At 38.2% G+C, this 20,176-nt stretch overlaps 1 protein-coding gene across 1 annotated transcript in view; it reads right to left on the minus strand.

The window, feature by feature from the left end:
* RHOBTB3 (Rho related BTB domain containing 3) overlaps window positions 1-20,176 on the minus strand; it is a 31,326-nt gene that overhangs the window by 4,558 nt on the left and 6,592 nt on the right. The window contains exons 3-11 of the mRNA XM_065663156.1: window positions 16,709-16,901; window positions 14,193-14,344; window positions 12,629-12,740; window positions 11,410-11,778; window positions 8,875-8,987; window positions 7,441-7,552; window positions 3,883-4,056; window positions 2,505-2,671; window positions 1,593-1,689 (exon numbers count right to left, since the gene is read on the minus strand). Coding sequence (XP_065519228.1) covers window positions 1,593-1,689; window positions 2,505-2,671; window positions 3,883-4,056; window positions 7,441-7,552; window positions 8,875-8,987; window positions 11,410-11,778; window positions 12,629-12,740; window positions 14,193-14,344; window positions 16,709-16,901 — 1,489 coding nt within the window. The remainder of the gene's footprint in view (window positions 1-1,592; window positions 1,690-2,504; window positions 2,672-3,882; window positions 4,057-7,440; window positions 7,553-8,874; window positions 8,988-11,409; window positions 11,779-12,628; window positions 12,741-14,192; window positions 14,345-16,708; window positions 16,902-20,176) is intronic.

The following is a 20,176-nucleotide window of genomic DNA, read 5'->3' on the forward strand; positions in this document are numbered from 1 at the left end:
AGGGTGTTCATGCCCTGGCAAGCTGGAACAGAAAGGTTTTACCCACCCACGTATATTTAGTTTCTTTTCTCAGGCCATCTCACTGCAAGTTAAATGCAGCAGAATGTGTCAGCCCCTCAGTGAATCACGTGGAAGGGACTCAGAGGAAGGAGGAAGGCAAAGGAGAGGGTACCAGCCATATGGACACAGTTGGTGGAATATACCAGTGGTTGGAAGCAAAGAGGAAACCCCAGGTGATGACAGAGCAAACATTTGCTATGATGATACTGTACCCTGAGTTACTCGGGTGCTGTCAGAGCACACGCTGACAAGTGCTTACGAGTGATCTCTATCAGAAACATCACTGCATAACTTTCATGACACACTCATATGCAGCCTGATATCCATCAGGATTGCTGCAACATGGAGGCAGAACTGCTATTGCTATTACTTCTTGCAGAAAAAAAAAAAAAAAGAAAAAGAATAAAAAAGGCAATATTGATAAATTGATATCCCACTGGGAAACTGGAAAATGAGTAAGCAAATGTGCTTAGATTGAGTACTGCACTGAACCTAAATCAGAAGGGTCTCTGTGCTCTGCTGCCTCAGCAAGGGGAAGTCATCTACAATTCCCACGTTCACCAAATGATTGGGACAATCTGACTCCTGCAGCTTCAGGAGTGCCTCAGGGTGGCTGAGACAACACAGGCTTAATCCATGTTTAATCCAGATCTGGCTATACAAAATGGATGTTTCAGAAGATACATAGATGGGCCACTAGGAGACAAATTCCAGATCCAAACAGAACAGGGAGGGTCTAGCTCTCCCTCCTTCACTCATAATGATTACAGAGTCGTCCATCATCACACATACATATACGAGCCTTGCAAATGAGGAAAGAGTTCTTTCAATGTACTTTGGACCAAAAAAAGCTTTGGCTCATTGATAACAGAATCCTCAGCTGGAATACACTGGCCCCATACCAATGGTCTGAATACAAACCATGGATCGAAACAGATGCACCCATCAGGACCACCTTCACTAGGGAGTTGAAAATTCCCCCAGACAATAAGCAAAACTTTCTAGAGTTACATATAAAGACATGAATACAGAGTTCAGGAAAATAAATATCACTTCCCTGGAAGAACCTTGTTTATTTATTTAAATAGACATTAGTTATTTGATTTCATGATATCTGCTGGAAAGTACTGTCAGAATCCTTTTTTTCTTCAAAGAAAAGCCCAGCCCTTGAAAAGCAGGTAGTGGAAGTGACTCATTACCTTGGTTCTAACACACCTAACTGAACAAGATTACATACATAGAGGGATTGACACATAGTGACCAAAGTGTCCCAGCTGAATCAGTTATGGGTAGAAACCTTACTATCACTGCAGAAATAAAAAATACAAGGGGATGTGGTTGCTAGACATGCTGTTCTGTATGTGTCACATGCTGGTCCACAGCATGGTGATATACCATCCAGCTCACAAAGATTCTGGCCTACAGAAGTCCCAATTGTCTTCTCATGCAGATGTAGTATTGTCCAGTACCTTGCTTCTAATCTAAGCAGAACTGAAAAGCATTTCTTGTTTTAAAAGTAATAGGTAAATTACCTGAAAGATCTTGAAATTCAGGCTTTTGACTGAAGATGAGGTAGTTAGTGGCAATAAAATGGAGAAGCCAAGTTGAAAGGCAATCAGAATTGTGAAACTGCAAGAAGAAAGAAAACAAACAATACTTACTGCTATCAGGTCTAAAACAGCCGTTCCACTGTCAACATAGCAGTTTACTAAATAAAGTTTTGAATGTAGGAGATAACAGAGAAAAAGTCATTGACATAAATGTGTAAACAGATGGAGACTCAAGATCAAACAATAATACTTCCCCCCACCCCACACACAGTGGTGTGATCTAACTCCTGGGGCTCTTTCAGGCATGAATCTTAGAAATTTTTGTCACAGAAGAGCTTCAGAAAAAGGAAGGTAAGGAGTGCAGCATGTCAATTTTGTGGTCTCCTCTTCCACCACAAAATCCTGTTCATTTAAGACAACATCCTGCCTAAGACTTGTAAATGATTCATCTTTTTATTTTCCTCTTCTGTTTTCCAAGTCTGGCTTTATGGTCTCTCTCTTTTTTCAGCCTCCAGTCTTGTCTTTTCATGCTTTTCATGGTTTCCACTCAATATTCTATCAGGTTGGATCTTCTCTGCCACTTGCATGACTAAAAAGAGAAGTAGTACGTATTCACTGGCCCAAAATAAATCTTTTCTGGCAGAAGCTGCAGTTAAGCTGAATTACTGCAATGTGTCCCTGATGAAGGAAATTGCACAGATTGTGTTATGACCACACATTGTGCAATCAGAGACTGAAGGCCTTGTGCCACAGATAATCCTGATCAACAGACTGTATATTAGTGTTTGTCCTTGGGAACAGAAAGTATTAAGATCTTTAAAAATCTAACAATTAAACAACCCCCATTAACTAGGGTTAAGATATATGTTCTCATGTGATCCATGCAACACATACCTTAGCTTTTTTGAGCAAGCTAACAATGCTGAGACTTGTGGATGCCAGCTCCCTGCTAGGCATGCTCTGAAGCTGTGTGATAATGTAAAGCTCACAAATATGCTGGAGTCTCATTACTTGGTACATCTCTGCACAGATCAAGAGAGACATAGCTTGGAGAATACCAGCTGAAAAACAAGAAAAAAAAGTTACATGTATTTTACCTTTTTGACAATATGATCAAAGCCAGTTTTCACCAAGTCATCTTCCAAACACCTCACAATGAACATAGAATCAAACTGCTGTTGATCACCTTATTTCATTATTATTGATATAAGTTTGTTATACCACTCTCTTTTTCCTATTTAATTAACAGGAAAAGAGTACTTTAGTTTGTACTTCTTATAAGATAGGTCTAATAAATTCTTGTCAGTACCCTGTGTCTTGAAGATGCTAATCAAGGGCTGTTAGTGTATTTAAAGTAAGTGATGATTAATAAAAGGAATTAGCTTTCTAATATCTCTCTCAAAAAAGAACATTCATGATACATGTACAAGAAAATATAGCAAAAAAAGGCCCAAAAGAAAATTAAGCAACCATATATCTAAAAAAAAAAAAATTAAAAATTAAAGATTTATTACAGTTAATTTTTTTTTTTTAATATGGTACAGTGGTTGCATATTTAAACTGAAGGACAGGGAAATGGCAGATGGACTGAAAAGGGAATAAGAGCAAACCTAATAGTAAGGTAGGATTATTTGAAAAGAAAACAAAAGCAAAAATGCGTATCACAACATTATCCATTCACTATCCCAAAGGAAAATTATCTGTATTTAGATAATATTCCATATTTAGTATGCAATTTTCTTCTTATCAAAAAAGACTATGGTTAAGACACAAGGATACAATTTTTCTTACTGAATACTCCAAATGACATTATTTTTTTGAGGATTTACATACAAATAAGGTATTATTTGTATGTATAAATAAGGTATTCTTGCACTTTAACCTTAATTATATTAAATGTAACAAAATATATCCTAAACAAAATGAAAATTTTGGGATGAACCTAAGAATTATGATTCAAAAGCAATATTATTGTGATGTAGAAAGATAATTTCTGATATTGTAATGGACCAGAAATGAAATTTCACTGATTTTTGAGTCTTGTTGTGTAAGCCTATAACAAATACAATGTTTTATTAGTGATATCTGTTCTGTCTGCAGTTGACTTTACTTGAATAAGACTGATTTTTTTTTTATTGCATAACATGAAAATTTCTTTTCCTTGAGACATTATACATTAAATTATTCACATTTTTCAATAATGTAAATGCTACTACATTACTCTCTATCAATGCCCCACTGTGGAAAAATGTTTATTTTTAACTTTTCTTACCTGGACAGCAGGAGTCGGTATAGAGATACTCTAGAAAGGAGAGGAAAGTGTCTTTGGAAACCCCATACACTGGAACCAGAATACTATTTGCTTCTAGATAATTACCATTAAACATAGCTGCCATTACCTCACAGCGAGCTACCAGAACTGCTCTGTGGGCTGGTACAGTTGCATCTGCAGGACACAAGATAAAAATCTATGATGATTTTGTATACACAGAAAGATTATGACTTTAAAGCTCTGGTTTTCTTAGAAGGCCTTCACTTCAGTGAACATGATTAAGGTGCTTAAAATTAACAATATCCAACAAATAACTAATAACACACTCACTTTATACCAGTCAAGATTTTACATCTTTCTCATAGCCAGCAAAAAAAGGAAAGAGAAATACTAAATTTATTAAGACAACCTGCTCCCAACACCAAGTTCTCCAAATCTGGCAAAATTTTATTGGTCAGAAATAGGCTTTCAAGCAGCAAAAAACCAGATGCCACTGTACTTAACACCAGTTTACAAAAACTGAACCTCTGGCCCACTGCATAAATGTGCAAATGAGCAATCTGCATTCCTCAGTAATCCTATTGGTAATGAATGTATGTTCCAGAAGTCAAACTCACACAACCACACAAAGCAGAGAAAGGCAAATTATCCCAGATGAAACTCCTTTAAATCTATTAAGTATGACTTTAACCAGATTAAGTATTTTGCCTAAGCGAATTTCCTGAAGGCTGTCTTACAAAAATAATGCTGATGATTTCTTCTAGAAATGTTTCCATTTTTTAATATGTGTGCATGACTAATTTATTTTATCATTTACTTTACATTTACAGCATCTAGAAGACTTCTAAGGTTAACAGCCTTGGTAGCAGAGGTCTTACAGGCTCTTAATGAAAATATTGACAGCCTGAGCTGCCAGCACTGACCCTCAGACCTCTGCAGAGCCCAGATAAACTCAATGGTCCTGTGCACAAGAAAGGGCCAAACAGGATATCAGCCAAAGACAGAACAAGAGTTTACAGTTGGATGTAAATATTTTAATCAAAATTAAAAAAAATAGATCAACTGACATGCAAGAAAAACATACCGCAAATACTTACATAGAAGTTACTGTCTTCATTTCCTCCTCAACCACAACCCTGCTACCTACCTAATTCCTTGAAAACATCTGTCATTTTTTAATTTGTGTACTCTTTCTGTTCACCTGCGATTCTACTTCCAAAATGTGGCATATGAAATTTATATATTTCCATATAGACAGAACATGTCAATGGTATTATATATTTGCACATGTAACATGAGCATTACACGATGAAGGTATGATTTAAGTTATGCATGCAGTTGTGTATGTGCATGCAATTGGATATTTACCTACTAATTAGGAGGTTCAATCACGTTATGAATCTTTACACAGACAATATGGGCTCCCATTTTCAATGGCTCCCAAGTACTTCTGTAAGCCAGAAAGCTCAAAGCAACCCCAAATATTTGAGGAATTAGTTGAAGAATTAAAAATATTTGCCAAATCAAATATATTTTTCGATATATAAAAGCCTAAGATTTTAGCCTTCTAAAGCCTTCAGTTTCTCTTCATAATTATTTAATACAACTATTGTGGCTGATTAATTAGAGAAAAAGGCTTGGAAGACTTTTATCAAACATTAAGAACATCAGTTCACATTTTAGGAGTGGATAAGCACATTTTTTTTAACTACTTGTCAACCCAGGGCAGGGTTGGGTTTTTTTTCTGCAAAATACATAGTGGTGGTACGGTTTAATCAACTTCCCACAAAGCCTTTCTCAGGAATGGGACACTGAGATGATTTTTGATGTCATTAAACTCAACATCAGTATTTTGTTCTCATTTTCAAAGACCACTTTCAGTTTTTCTGCATATTAAACAGAATATCTAGACAAGCAGAATATCTGCTTGTCCTCACGTGCATATGTCTGAAGGATTAATGCTCCATATTTGGCTCTGAGATACAATTCCAGAAACATGTCAGCTATGACACTCCAGCAAATTGGTGCACCCTGCACATTTTTTGCTGGCAAAATGGGAAAAGAAAATGGTTACACCAGCATGGTTTTTACCCATGCCTTTGGCAAGGAGCACTTGGCGTCTTTGTGAGCAGACCTACAGAACACCACCACCAAGCTTTGTAATTTAACAGCCTCTTACAGACAAGTCAGCAGGGAAAGCCAGTCTCTGCTCCCTACATCTTTTTAATCCTGGCCACAATGAGGATTACGTAATTACCATCATCCCAAGAGACCTGGGACAACAAAACAACGAAACCCCAATAATTTAGATGTTTTTCACATTTCTAGGGTTAAGCAACAGGCAGGTCTAGCCAAGCCCCTGCAAGACTGAAGGTTGCTTTCAGGAGGAATCACGTACCCTACAGAAGTTGACTGTGACAGAAGCATGAAGATTGGTATGGGAGCATCTAGAAGGGCAGTAAAACACAGCAGGTGTTGATGGCACCTAGATTAGTAGGTCACAAAACCCCAGAACATTTAGGTGCAGTTCTAGGGGTGCTCATCTTGGGGGAAAACGGGCTGTGAGTAAAGTCTAAGAAAGCACAGCAGGGGGATGTAAGTCCCTGTCTTCTGGAATGTACAAAAAGGCATGTCCACAGCCAGCACCAGCCTGAGACAGGCAGAGGGAAGGTGGTCAAGAATCAATAATCAGCTTCTGCAGTCTTTTCACTGAGGGCAATGAGTGTAGATGTGGCCACTGGAGTCCGTAAGTCTTCAAGGTTCAATGCTGGACAGAAGGCTCAGGGTAGACCTTATTGCCATGTTCCACTATTTAAAGGGCGGCTACAAAGAAGATGGAGACTCCCTTTTTACAAGAAGCCCCACAGAAAAGATGAGGCGTAATGGGCACAAGTTACTCCTGGGGAGATTCCAGATGGACACAAGAGGAGAATTTTTCACAGTGACAACAACCAGCCACTGGAATAATCTCCCCAGGGAAGTTGTGTATTTCCCAACATTGGATGCTGTGAAGATCCAGCTGGACATCTAGTCTAGGTCATGCTTTGCCAAAAAAGGCTGGAAGAGAGGATCTCTGAGGTCTCTTCCAACCTGGAATTCCAGGATTCTATGATATCTCCTAGTGCTTGTACAGGTAGGAACCTGAGATAAGTAACTTAAAATCACCGTCACCTGTGATGCAATCCCTGGTGTAGCTTTGTTACCTTGGTGGTATGTCATTGCAGTCGTCTTTCGTGAGGCACATCCTTCATTTTGCTAAGCCTCCAAGGGACGCATGCTAATCAGAGAGGCACGAAGTCTACCATGTCAGGCAAAGGTCATTTGTACAGGTGCAGCAGTGATAAACCACATTGAGAGTGAATACTGCTGCAAAGCATCCATAGGGCAAGCATTAATTCTAAGCAAAAGCTGCCCTCCACAGTGACAGGAAAGCAGATACACATATCCTTAGTTCTGGTGCAACAGAAAATAGACACTTCTATTTCCCTCTCTCTTGCAAGCAATATAAATGCTGAAGGTGCAACTGAGCCAATGCCACCAGGAGCAGAGGTACCATACCTTGTATTTTGAAGATGACATCAGCTAGGACAGGCGTATTAAAGAACAGCCTGAGAGAAGTATTATACAGCCGTTTCATCTGTTGAGATTTGCAGTCTTTTGTAGTGTTTAACTGCAAAATAAATTATTAATAAAACACTGTCATGTACAGTTGCCCACAGAATAAAAGGTTACAAGACATCCTTTATATGGGAAAAATAAGTAACAACCTTTTGCTTTCTACTTTATGTTATTTTGCTAATGCTACTCAGCCATGCCCATGGCATGTACATTCCTTTGCAGCCATGGTTTATTTTCCTGTGTCCCACAGCGCAGCAGCTCCAAAGCATCCCTGTCTCTTACAGTCACACTTCAGCTCTCACCTTGGCACTGTATGACCCGTGACAAAACTCCCCCATCCAGCACCTATGGGCAGAGGTTTTTCTTACTTTGAAAATGGAATATAAAGCTACCAAAAGAACATCGAAATCATATTGCTAGATAATGGTAAGTGAAATTCAGATGAGGTTGAATTTATGGTTAAAGTCTTACCTGATTTATTAATTTTTAATTTTATCAAGAAAAATCACAATTTATTTATTTGCCTTTGAACAAAAGGTTTTAAATGTGAAATAAAAGTGCCTCAAAGGCATACACCCTCCCACCCAAACACTAAAGATAACAACAACAACTCAGGCTTATGATCTTAAAAAGTTTTCAGGACTTTCTATGTCCAACCTTACAAGGTTTTCAGCTGTGGACACTTAGGACTGGAAGGCTACAATTAAATAATCAGAAGCTTAAAACAGCTAAGCAACTTTCTGATCTTCCTATTATCTCAAGACAGTCTGAGGCGATTTCCATTTTAAATTGACAGAAATACTTTGTGCAAGTTCTACAGTAATAGGGAATGTATAAGCTCAACCAACAAATTGCTGTTAGAAGTAATTCTGTATTGTAATTTTTATTAACATCATAAAGTAACATAAATTGCATTATACTGTGAAAGCATCTGCTGAATTAAATATATTGAGTTATAGACAGCTTTACATATAACAATATTTGTAAGGGAAACCAGCTCTCCGGACCTACTGCAGAAGCACAACTTCTGGCACACGTTCAGGAAAGCAAAGCTTTCCTGGGCAGCCTCTATTACATGAGAATTAGCTCACATAATCATGTTGTTAGACAATGTGTAAAGCTGTGAATATGAGTAATCCTTTTAGGATACCTATTTGTGTGCTTTTAACTGATTACATTAATTATGTACATGACATCAGCATCCTTGTGTTTCTATTTTGCACATGCCTCTCAATGACCCACAATGTAAGAAAAGCTGCATAAGCTTAAGTAAGTTTAAAAGAAAGACTGGAAGAAAAACTTACCTACAAAACAATTTCCCAAGAATTTAAGTGTAACTAATACTAACAGTTACCCCAAGACAGTTAGATGTACCTTCCCTGGGGTTTTCAGGATGCATTTAACTTTGTCAAGCACATTTTCAGCTTTTTCTGGATCCTTCACCTTCTTTTTTATATCCTCCTCTAGTCGTTCCCACTGGAAAGCACCTGTCACAAGACCAGACAGAGTTGGAATATAAATCAACAAGGCACAGGCCTTAGCAGGCAGAGAAAAAATTATATCAATGACAAACAGTTCTTGCAGAAACCATTTTTTTTAAAAAATCAGCCAGATCTTTGTACTTAGAAAGGGCCAGATGTGATTCTTGCACAATAAAACTTCAATGGTGTTTTTTACTAGAATGCAATCAAGTACAGACAAAGACATGTCCCTTGCTTTCAAATTCAGTTTCTGAATTCCTCCCACTTCAATCTCTACACAATACAGGTAGATATTCAGGAAATAAAAACACCACCACCACCACACTGCTTTGTAGGTGACCAAACCAGAAAAACTTCACGCAGTTATATTATAAGTACCAGTAACTAAAAATAGCACAAAGTTTTCTTTCGGAGTCAAAGCCATGACATGCCCTTAGGTATCTCAATATTAAAAATTCTTCTAGGTGTTCTTCTAAATGTTTGGGGTTTTTTTTTAATACTTATTCTTTAAGGCCCTTTCCAGCCCAAAACATTCTATGATCCTAATAGATTTCTTGGAAAAATAAGCACTACTGACTAGGGTTAAAGCAATTGATTTATCCTTACACACTTTGCTGGAGAAAGTCTGAAAGGTGCCATGGGGCATTCTGGTAACTTTCAGCTCTGATCCCCAGGGCCATGTAACAAGGAAGAATCAGAGACAAGATAAAGCTCCAGGTAAAGCACAAGTCAGCAGAGCCTTGAAGGCATTCTGCTGCAGAAAAGTCTGAAACAGCATATACAGCATACGGCATCTGTAGCCCCATCAGCTCCTATATACACCAGATGGATGGTGTTCGTAACCTCATGGTTATGTCATGGTACTGAAAAGCTGAAAACACTACCTCATGTCTAATCTCTTCTCAGCCCTTGACTCAGGTGTCTTTGAGAGACCTCGTTACCTCTCAAAAGCACCAAACAGTGCAATCACTTTTGGCAATGCCTGTCAGTTCGGGAGCTGTAGCTTACAGCACAGCTTCACCTATGACTGTACAAAATATCCTATACCATTGGTTGACATAAACAGAAGTAAAAAGTAAAATTAATGCAAAAAAGGCAGCAGACACAAGTTGTAAATGGTAACAGATGAAGATACCACACTTAGATCTATCACTTGCTGAAATTTCAGGTTAAATTCCCTATTCATGTCACCAATGAATGAATGAATGAATGAGTATTAAAATAACTAAATAAATAAATCCACGCTGAAAAACTTCTGCTTACATTTTTTATATTTGATACTGGTTTGGAAAGAACTGAAAGGGGTGTTTCCAAAGCGCAAACTCTAATTGAAAGCTGAAGGTGTCCTTTGTGTCTTCACAAGTCAGTGCTCATGTCTCAGCTACTAAGGCAGAAATACTTTTCATATGTCAGGCAGGTATCAGTATAGAGATACTGACTAAAATTCTCTATAGATGAATGTCTAACATTATAATGATTTGTACTTTAATTCAAGTTAAAATCAGAATGCTTCATTAAAAAACATACTAATTCTTTCAACAATTATAAAATAAATATTCTTACGTAGTGATTACTTGAAAAATATTTTATAAAGAACAAAACAGTATCAGGTTATTCCAGAAGGAAAACAATAACTCTCCTTCACCTGGGGATTCCTAAGCTAGATAGTTAGAAAACTATCAGTGCCATCTTAATAGATAGCTGGTATGAGGTAGGTCAGGGCAATGCCTGTATTGAGCTGGTAACAAAAACTCATGAAATGTATTGGAGCTTCACAACCTGCACTTCAACCAGTTATCATCAGAGATAACAACTATGTAATCAGAAATAATAGCTAGACTAGGTTGCTCCAAGCCCTGTCCAACCTGGCCTTGAACACTGCCAGAGATGAGACAGCCACTGTTTGGGAGGTTTTTTATCACTGCTTTCTCTTCAAGAGCACCATAGCCAGAAAAGAAATCACTTGACGTTTTTTTAAATATCCCTGCACTCTCATCAGTGTGTTTAAAACATACAAACATTTTACGTATCTTAAAAGCCTGGGATCAAAACTTTCTCAAGCTCCAGATTTCTTTGCCAAAGCTTTTGAATATTACTGATGTTAGCTTATGGACTTTATTCAATAAAAGACTTGCTCAAGTTATCTTCATAAGATCTGGAATGACAGATAATATATTTTTATTAAATTAATAAAAAATATAAATAAAAGTCTAAATAAAACTATATTTGTAATTATAGAATATTTTTATTTTTTTCTTTTCATGCAGACCTTGTTTGTAATAATCACAAGGTATCAAACGGATACATCATCAAGGAAGAACATAATCTTCCAACAGCAAAGGCATATTCCTTAGAGTGATGCAGATACTCTTTCACAGGATACCAGCTGTACGAGAAATGAGTAGCCAGACCCATTCCCAGTGGGTACCTGAATAGATGAAGTGGAGGATGTCTGGGAGACATGAGCAGAAGGCAGAGTCTTTCACCACCACCCTCAGCAGCGGGATGCAGGATGGGATGCCGCGGGGAGCCAGTGGGAAGGCAGCCTCTGCTTCCACTGTGAAGAGGCTCTGCGCTGTCTGCATGATGGAGGTGTCACAGATGTCTGTGGGGCTCTTCACCTCAAAAAGCAGCATGAAGAGGTGGCTGACGGAGCAGAGGATGACCTTGTGAGCCTCCACCACTGTACTGAAGTCCTCGGGGTAGAATGCCACATCTGCACACTGGCAGCAGCAGAGCAGGTTGTGCAGGTCCGCGTCATAGTGCGAGGCTTCGCCCTTCAAGATTGGCATTTTTTCTGCTTAAGATAAAGAGTAAGGCTGTAGAATTGAGGCAAATATTAACCACAGGATGACTCTATTCCTAGAGACCTGATCAAATGAAGGATAATTTTTGAAAGAAGTACTTGATAAGAAAATTTCTTATATGCTACATGAATCTGTCTAGTAAAATGCGCTAAAATTTAAAATACCTAGCATAGTAAAACAAGAAATACAGGAAGTACTTAGTTTCGTAAGTGTCCCTCCTTTTACAAAACCTCTTTAGGCACTTATGCTTGAAAGAAACATTTGCCCATGAATCCCAAACCTAAGGGATCTGAGCTTATTTCTAGAACATCTGAGAAGAGACAACTACGTGTTTAGAGGTGACCACTTTCCAGTAATTATTTCACTGAATAAATGCATCAGATGCTCAGAAATCAAGCTTAGGAAACCATGTGCAGAAGCATACACCTCTCCCTTAATTTTTCTGTAGCAAATAAAATATTACTTGATGATATCGTAGAATAATAAAGAAAAATAATAAAGAATAATAATAAATGATATTACTTTATATTTTTTATGTAAAGCTTTTATGTAAAGCTTTTAATATTCACTTTGGCATTATTTCATCAAATGCACCAGAAAACTACCCCTATTATTTTAATCTAAAAGAAATTCCAAGTCCATTGCGGTCTTACATACTGTTACACAATTCTCCCCAAGTTAATTAAACCATCAGTAAATATTGATGCAACTATAGCAACATAACTAGAATACTTGATGATAGATAGCACAGATCACAGTATAATGAATAAAACGTGTTAATTGTGCAAAGAACATGACACACATAACAAGCGATATCAGAGACCAGACATCAGCAAGCACCTGGCTGTTCAAGCTGAGGTGGTTGAACTCGATGACACTTCTGCGTCTTTTTCCTTTTCTTCATTTTTTCAGGTGACTTCTGATTCAAACTTTGGATCATAAAATATTCCAGCTAAAATATGAAATGTATTTTTAAAAATATCCTAGTTATTTAAGAGCAAGCTAGACATCAAACTAAGGAGAATGAGTGGGTACTGTACGCAGGACTGAAGCTACTGTCATTATGAACAGTCACCTAGAAAAGTCCTTTACCAGGAGAAGGCACCCTATGAGTATGGAATTAGCACAATTTAAACCACTATTTATTCAAATTATGTTGGTTAATTCTCTTGTATTTAGTCTTCCCAGAAAAGACAGGCACAAAGATACTCAATTTACGAACTTCCATAGATGCTAACTACAGAATTACACAAAAGAATAAGATTTGACAGAAGATGATCAGGCGCAAGACATGGAAATAACAAAACCATATACAAGCTCTTCAGATTGCAGCTAACTGCCACAACCATGCAATGCTACTGTGTCCTCTGAAAAAGTCACATTACAACAGGATCTTTGTGGGCAACAGGCTTCATAACTGCAATAAGAATGTACTTGAGGGGAAATGATCCCTCTTACGGGAACAAAGAGGCACAAAGGGTGAGTCAGGTTAAGTTAATAATAGAATCATAGAATAGTTGGGGTTGGAAAGGACCTTAAGATCATCTAGTCCCAACCCCTCTGCCATGGGCAGGGACACCTCACACTAAACCATCTCACCCAAGGCTCTGTTCAACCTGGCCTTGAACACTGCCAAGGATGAGCATTCACAACTTAATGCATGTTTCAAATGCTTTTATCACCCAAGCTATTACCGTAGCACATACAGTGCTTTCTAAAACCTTGAAAATTACTCTGGCCAGACCAGATGTTGAGTGCATTTCTCATTTTTTTAATTGGGAATGAATGGATCCAATAAAAATGGGCTAGTGTTGTGCCAGATATTCCAAGTTATGACTGAATCCCATGGAAAATACACCACATATGTACACCAGTACAGAATCTAGTCTTTACTGTTGTGAAGACCATGTGAAATTACCATGCCAAAAAACCTGCATTTTTGTGTTCAAATCCAAATGCCACCAGGCAGTAACCAAAAGGTTAAAAAATTAGGTTGCACTTAAAACACTTCACAAAACCAAAAACTAAGTCTCAGTGTGAAAAAATTTTGTGAAGGCAAACAAATCTGAAAGACTGTATTTAGAAACTGCTCAGTGGGCTTTCCTGCGTTCAGAGTGGAAGAAGAACAAGAAGCTCATTAGAGGTGGGACATTTTAACAAGCCTCTTGGCTTCCGCCTCGCTCGGCTTTGCTGCAGCTGACTGCAGGTTCTGCTCAAGACTGCAGACTGAGTGACAGCCTCAGCACCCTCACAGGAAAAGATTTCTTCCTTAAATTTAATCTAAATCTCACATCAGTGGGAACTTCACCTCAGTGGGAAGGCTTGTGGTGTGCCTCCACTTCCTCTCTGAAGCCCTAACATCAGCTGTGCCATCCTGCTTTCAACCCAGCGGTTTGTCACTCACCACGCCTCCAAAATATTTCTGTATGTAGAAGTCATTGAGAGTGTGCAGCTCGAGGTAAGTGGCTCCTAGTTCCTTGGCAAGCTGAACTCCTTCGGCAGTGGTGACACAGCTCCTTCTGTCCGATGTGCACAGTGGGCAGGTACAAGGCACACCTAGGGAAAAAATTGGCACAAACCAGCCATGTTTGTCAAATAATACAGAATATTTATCTTCTTAAATAATTGGAAAAATGTATTATTTAGAAAAGAACAAAGAGGGAAATGGAAACACAGCAGTTTTATAGTAAGAAATCTCTAAATATGGAGGAAAAAAAAACCAAACCCAACTTCTTATTAATTAGTTCAAAATATTACTGGTTCTGCAAAGCTCAGTGTAAATGACATTAGTGTTATTTTACACTTCGTTTTGCCAAGGCTAAAAAGCCAAGCAGGACTTCCAGAAACCAGGACTGACTTAAGGCCTGGCTATCCTTCTATGCACAGGTGTTGTACTAGCCTGCTGGTGTTACCAATCATTGTTGCCACCTTTAAACTTGTTCAATTACTGTGGCCTGTCCATGCAGGAAATACGTACAGTAATAGACAGGAAAATTTTGCTGGCTCTTATAGTCATGTACATACTGTGGAATATGGTTCAATTACACATCATTTAACATAAACTTTTTTTTAATCCAAAATAGGTAGCTTTAAGATTATACCGGTTAACTGATAAAAATCTGTTAGCAACCTTAGTTCAACTTTGCTTAATGCCATGGATGGGTTTTCAAATGTGCTGTGCATGCTTTTCATTAATTTCCTCTGCTCAGACCTATGGGTAACATGAAATAACATGGTTTTGTTTGGGCTTTTTTTGATTTACTTTCGGCAGCATGGTTTGGTACTACAGAGGATTAAGATCTTAGTAATCTGAATGAGCAAACTGCTGTGTTCACAAATACCTTCACAAATAGAAACAAAAGGGTTCTGTGTGCCCACAGCAGTTTGCTCCAGTGGGTCCCAAAGCAAAACGGCAGCTGGAAAGCCTGACTTCTCCCACAGTCACATTATTTTGGGAGGAAGGCATTAAAAAATAAGTGGAAAAGAAAAATGACAGTAGCGGAGTCATTCATACTGGTGGTAGTCTGTGCTTAAATAAAAAGTGTAATAAAAGGCGTAGGAAAGACAAACATTAGCTTAGCAAGACCTTGTCTTTAGAATGGCAGCTTTACTACCCCTGTATAAAACAAAGCATAAAAACATTTGAATGTTAGAAGTGAACTACTAAAGGGGACAAAGATGCAATTGTTCTTTAACAGTTCTTTCTCAATTGCTGAGTAAAAGTATATATAAGTACACTACAAGTAGACCCTGGGAAAACCAAGAATTACATTCACAGACAACACATTTCATATAGCTAAATATAAATTTGTACATTAAAACAAAAGGTCTACATCTGCATCCATCATGTCTCTCATTCATAGCAGGAAAGATGCTCAGAAACACTTGTTTTTGTCAAACTCATAAAGTAGAAGACAGTCAACAGGTTCAAATTTTGTATTCATGGCTTAGTTAAAAAAAAAGAGAAATCAGGATCCATGAGTAAGAAGACCATATGAAAATCAAAAAAAGAACAATGCAAACCATTTGGAAACACAGAGGGAAGTCTGCATGTTTGTTCTATTGGTATCTGTGGTATTTTTTCTGAATTTTATTTCCCTGTTGTAAACAGACAGGAGTTACTAATGTCTACCCAAACTGTGAACATGTTCTCAGCAGCCTTGCCTGTATCAGCTGCTGGACTCTTGTAAGTCCATTAAGTCCTTATGCAGTTGTGTAATGGTGATTTTCATATTGAATAAACAGAAATGCAACAAAAACTTTAAATATTCAGTGTCGAATTGATTTGAATTGTTCTCATAGCAGACTACTGCTCAGCCTGGACAGGGCATTGTGTGAGAGCATAAGCTACGCCACAGCTATACCATGTCTATAACACAGCTACTCTGCCATGAGAGGTCAACTCTGTTGATGAAGCAGCATATAGCACTTTGTGGTACCTGAAGGGCTGGTGTATCCATTCATCTAACAACATCCCTGAGAATTTTGAGGCTTTTCCCACTCCAGTGGTTGCAAGCTAATGGACTTAGTTTTAATCTCATTCAATGGAAATAAGTGCTACGTGAGACATAACAGTAGAGAACTTGTAACCATAGGGTTCATCTCATACACCCAAATGTACGCTGCTTCATCCAAGGGACTAGGTTTAATCTCTGTGCATGATGTCTCCACAAGCACAGTTGTTGCAGAGGTCAAAGCAGGACAGTATGCCCTTCATCACCTGGGTTAATTAAGCATAATATTCTTTCCAATACACCAGTCTACAGAACCATACTACATGTACATAGTGCTGTCATCCTGACAGAGTGGATTTTTCCAAGTAATTGCAACTTGGAAAAACAACCGGCTTCTGCTGAAATTACAGCATAACTAAATTCCAAGTCAGATTTTAACTATTACTCCAGGAGACTGCATACATACCGTTTTTTCTTGCACCAATAGCAGAAATTATTACTGGAACTGAGCAGTGGTTTAATGTTTTTTTTATCATTGGGACATAATTGTCCTTTAGTTCTTGAAACGAAGTCCTATCATTGACGGAGTATTTAATCACAACAATATCAGCTCTTCCAATGAGACTGCGGGAGGTATACCAGTCACTGTCAAATATATCCTAAACAAAAAAAACACAGATCAATAATTTTCTGTCTATAAAGGAAAGGTGAAATTAATTCAGTGCTCTTAATGCAAAACCTTAAAGAAATATTTTTAACTGATAACTTCATCTCTTATTTGAAGACATGCAACAAAGAGCAGAATTCATGCATTGTAATTTTCTTGTCTGAAGAACACACTGTTCATTACAATGAACAATATCTCTCTTATGAATTCAGGAATTCTTCAGGAAGAAGAAAAAATAGGGTTTATCTAGGAATATACTTAGCAGAAAAAAAACTTTACCATTCAATTACTTAACTTCCAAATGTTTTTACTAAGGAAATAAAAGCTGCTTCAGTGGCAGAGGTTTGCAGCAATTAATACAAAATCATTATTTACAACATTTTAGGGAAAGAACTGTGTCACGTGGCTATGAACTTTTAATACAAGTTTCATCAACTGGGTGTGACTTTTTGTCTACCTCACAAGAGCTTCTACATAGATTGAACAAGTGTTAGTGTCTTCAAGATAAAGACTTTAATCACATACCTAAACTTTCTTTTCTACTTCGTGTTCAATTTGTCATTGAGACCATAAGACTTATTATAAGACTTACTCTAAAGTTATATGGTTTATTGTTAATCTACAACTGTGCTCTATCCACATGTAATATACAGTTACTACCTGTATATTTGTCATCAGAACCATAATTTCACAATTTCTGCTTTACCTAAAGGTAGCTCATAAATACCAACGAGCTTCACATATACGCTTAATTGAAAACTCTTGACAGAAATATGGAACTGGTCCAGAGAACTGAAAATCAACTCAAAAAAGAAGAAAAAAATACTATCACCTCTTGGAATAGACAGACTTTTTTGGGCTCTCAATACTTAAAGAGAGACCTTACTCTTACTAGAGAGACCTTTTACCAGGGCCTTTAGGGGCAGGACAAGGGGGAATGGCTTTAACCTGGCAGAGGGGAGATAGGGATGAGCTCTTAGGCAGAAGTTCTTCCCTGTGAGGGCGGTGAGGCCCTGGCACAGGTTGCCCAGAGAAGCTGTGGCTGCCCCACCCCTGGCAGTGTTCAAGGCCAGGTTGGACAGGGCTTGGAGCAACCTGGTCTAGTGGGAGGTGTCCCTGCCCATGGCAGGGGTTGGAACTGGATGAGCTTTAAGGTACCTTCCAACTCAAACCAGCCTGGCACTCTGCAACACTCTGATACAGCATGAAGCAAACGCAGAAGTTGGGAAAAAAAAATGGAAATAAGCAATGATAAAATAAAGAAGATGTGGAAAGGAGGAGTAAATTATCACAGTGGCAAAAAAAAAATAATAAAAAATTCTTGACCACTTTAGAAGGATAATTGTTTAAAATCTGTGGTGAGGTAGCTAGAACTCTCTAAGTACAAGAGGTAGCATGAACGTGATGGTAGTCTATCAGTCAGCAAATATTTGCCTAGAATGCCAGTGCACATCATACCCGATTTAGGTCTTGTCTTTAAAAGAAATAAGTCAGGAAATACAGTATAATATGAATTGCTATTTATTTCTTTAATAGATGTTCTTGTTCTGTAATAAGAAAACTGTGGACAATTAACATAAACACACATTTAGCACTTCTAGCTACAGTGCTTTGAGACAGCCAGCTAGATGGGCATTTGCAGAACCTGAACACACAGTCGGGCAAAAAGTGGCAATTTTCAAGGAAGAGCTTTCTTACATTTTTAACTGATGAAGTTCTCAACAGAGAACTTTTAGTAGGATTGTATGCATTTAATAAGACAAAAGTTTAGGGAAAAAATCAATACAAACAAAAAAAATAATACAGAATATTTAGTTTCTCCATGCTGGCAGACAGAAAGCATGACTACTGCCTTACAATTTCTTTCTAGCTGCTGTCTTCAAGCACAGCCCAGGTTTGCACATGCTCATCTCTGTGAGTAAAGCGATAACCAGCATTATCACCAAGAAGGTCTAGGGCACAGTTGCACAAATATGCAAGAACTCCACCACAACTGCAAGCCTTAATAACAAAATAATGTTTATGAAAACTTCTTACAGAATGTAAGATGCATTTTTTACATGTAGTCATCCGTTTGTATATGGTTTGTAGCATATTTTACAACAGAGATATCTCTTCAGTGCATTACAACACCATTTCCTGTTACAAAACAGCAAGATTTTGGGAAGATTTCTAAGTTAATAGAAATTATGTGTTAACATGAACACAGCCATGCCCAAGGAAAGAACCAACTCTGACTCTTGTGAGTAGCTTCAGCATAAATCTAGTCCTGACTGACAGCTGAGGACAGAACTTCTAGATACCAAAGTGCCTGGGGCTGTGGCTCCATCCTGACAGCAGCTCTACCAGCAGCTGAAGACAGGACTGATTCACAAGCAGCCATGCACTCTGCTCTAGCCCCAGACCTCAGCCTGACTCTTGAAGCAGAACACTGCCCAGTGAAATACCAGCCTGAAAATCCTCCGCGCCCTAACCTGAACCAGCGCCAGCTCTAGTGCTCTTCTTGTTGGTAGGAATCTCAACAGAGTATGTTGAAGAAGACTTGTGTTTGTCTGCATGTGCCTGCTCATGCATATAATAAAACAGTGGCTTGAGAAGTCAATACCACATAGCAAAATAATCCAATCATAAAGGGGTTTGTTACTTTTTTCCCCTAGTGAAAATAATACTAATAAGAAAGCCATTACATTTTAGGAGAAAAAAAAAAAAAAAAAAAAAAAAAGACAACAAAAAGAAAGTATGACCATTATCTTGTACAATTTCCATACCCTTCTTATACTTTGCCCAACTTGCCGTTATTTCCATCTCTGCAGGTGTGGGGAGAACTAGCAAAATCCTTACTGAAAACAGCGAAACAGATGTGCAAATACACCTCTTTGTTTAAATGTTAGAGAAAATAAATCCTATGGAAACGTGGTGCAGGCTACAACAGCTTCCCAGGCACGCATAGCTGCATGTTGCAGCAGGTTTGTGGAAGTCTGTGCTTTCAGCCACTGCGCCACTCCTCAACTGCATTGTTTGTTCATCCTACCAAGAAGGATTTTAACAAAGTTTATGAAGCTCTGGTGGGGATGCACCCCACCTTCCTGGGGTACAGGACAGCCCTGATTACATCAAGTAGTGAAAAACGCAAAATGTGCCAAACCAACATTTCATGACACCCCCTTTCTGTCACTGTTGTGCAGTTTCCCTCTTCTCTCACGTATGTGATTTAACACCCTAAAGAGCCCATTATTTAGTATGAATGTGACATTTAAACACACAGAG

This window comes from Lathamus discolor, chromosome Z (genome assembly GCF_037157495.1).
Source record: "Lathamus discolor isolate bLatDis1 chromosome Z, bLatDis1.hap1, whole genome shotgun sequence".
NCBI lineage: Eukaryota > Metazoa > Chordata > Aves > Psittaciformes > Psittacidae > Lathamus > Lathamus discolor.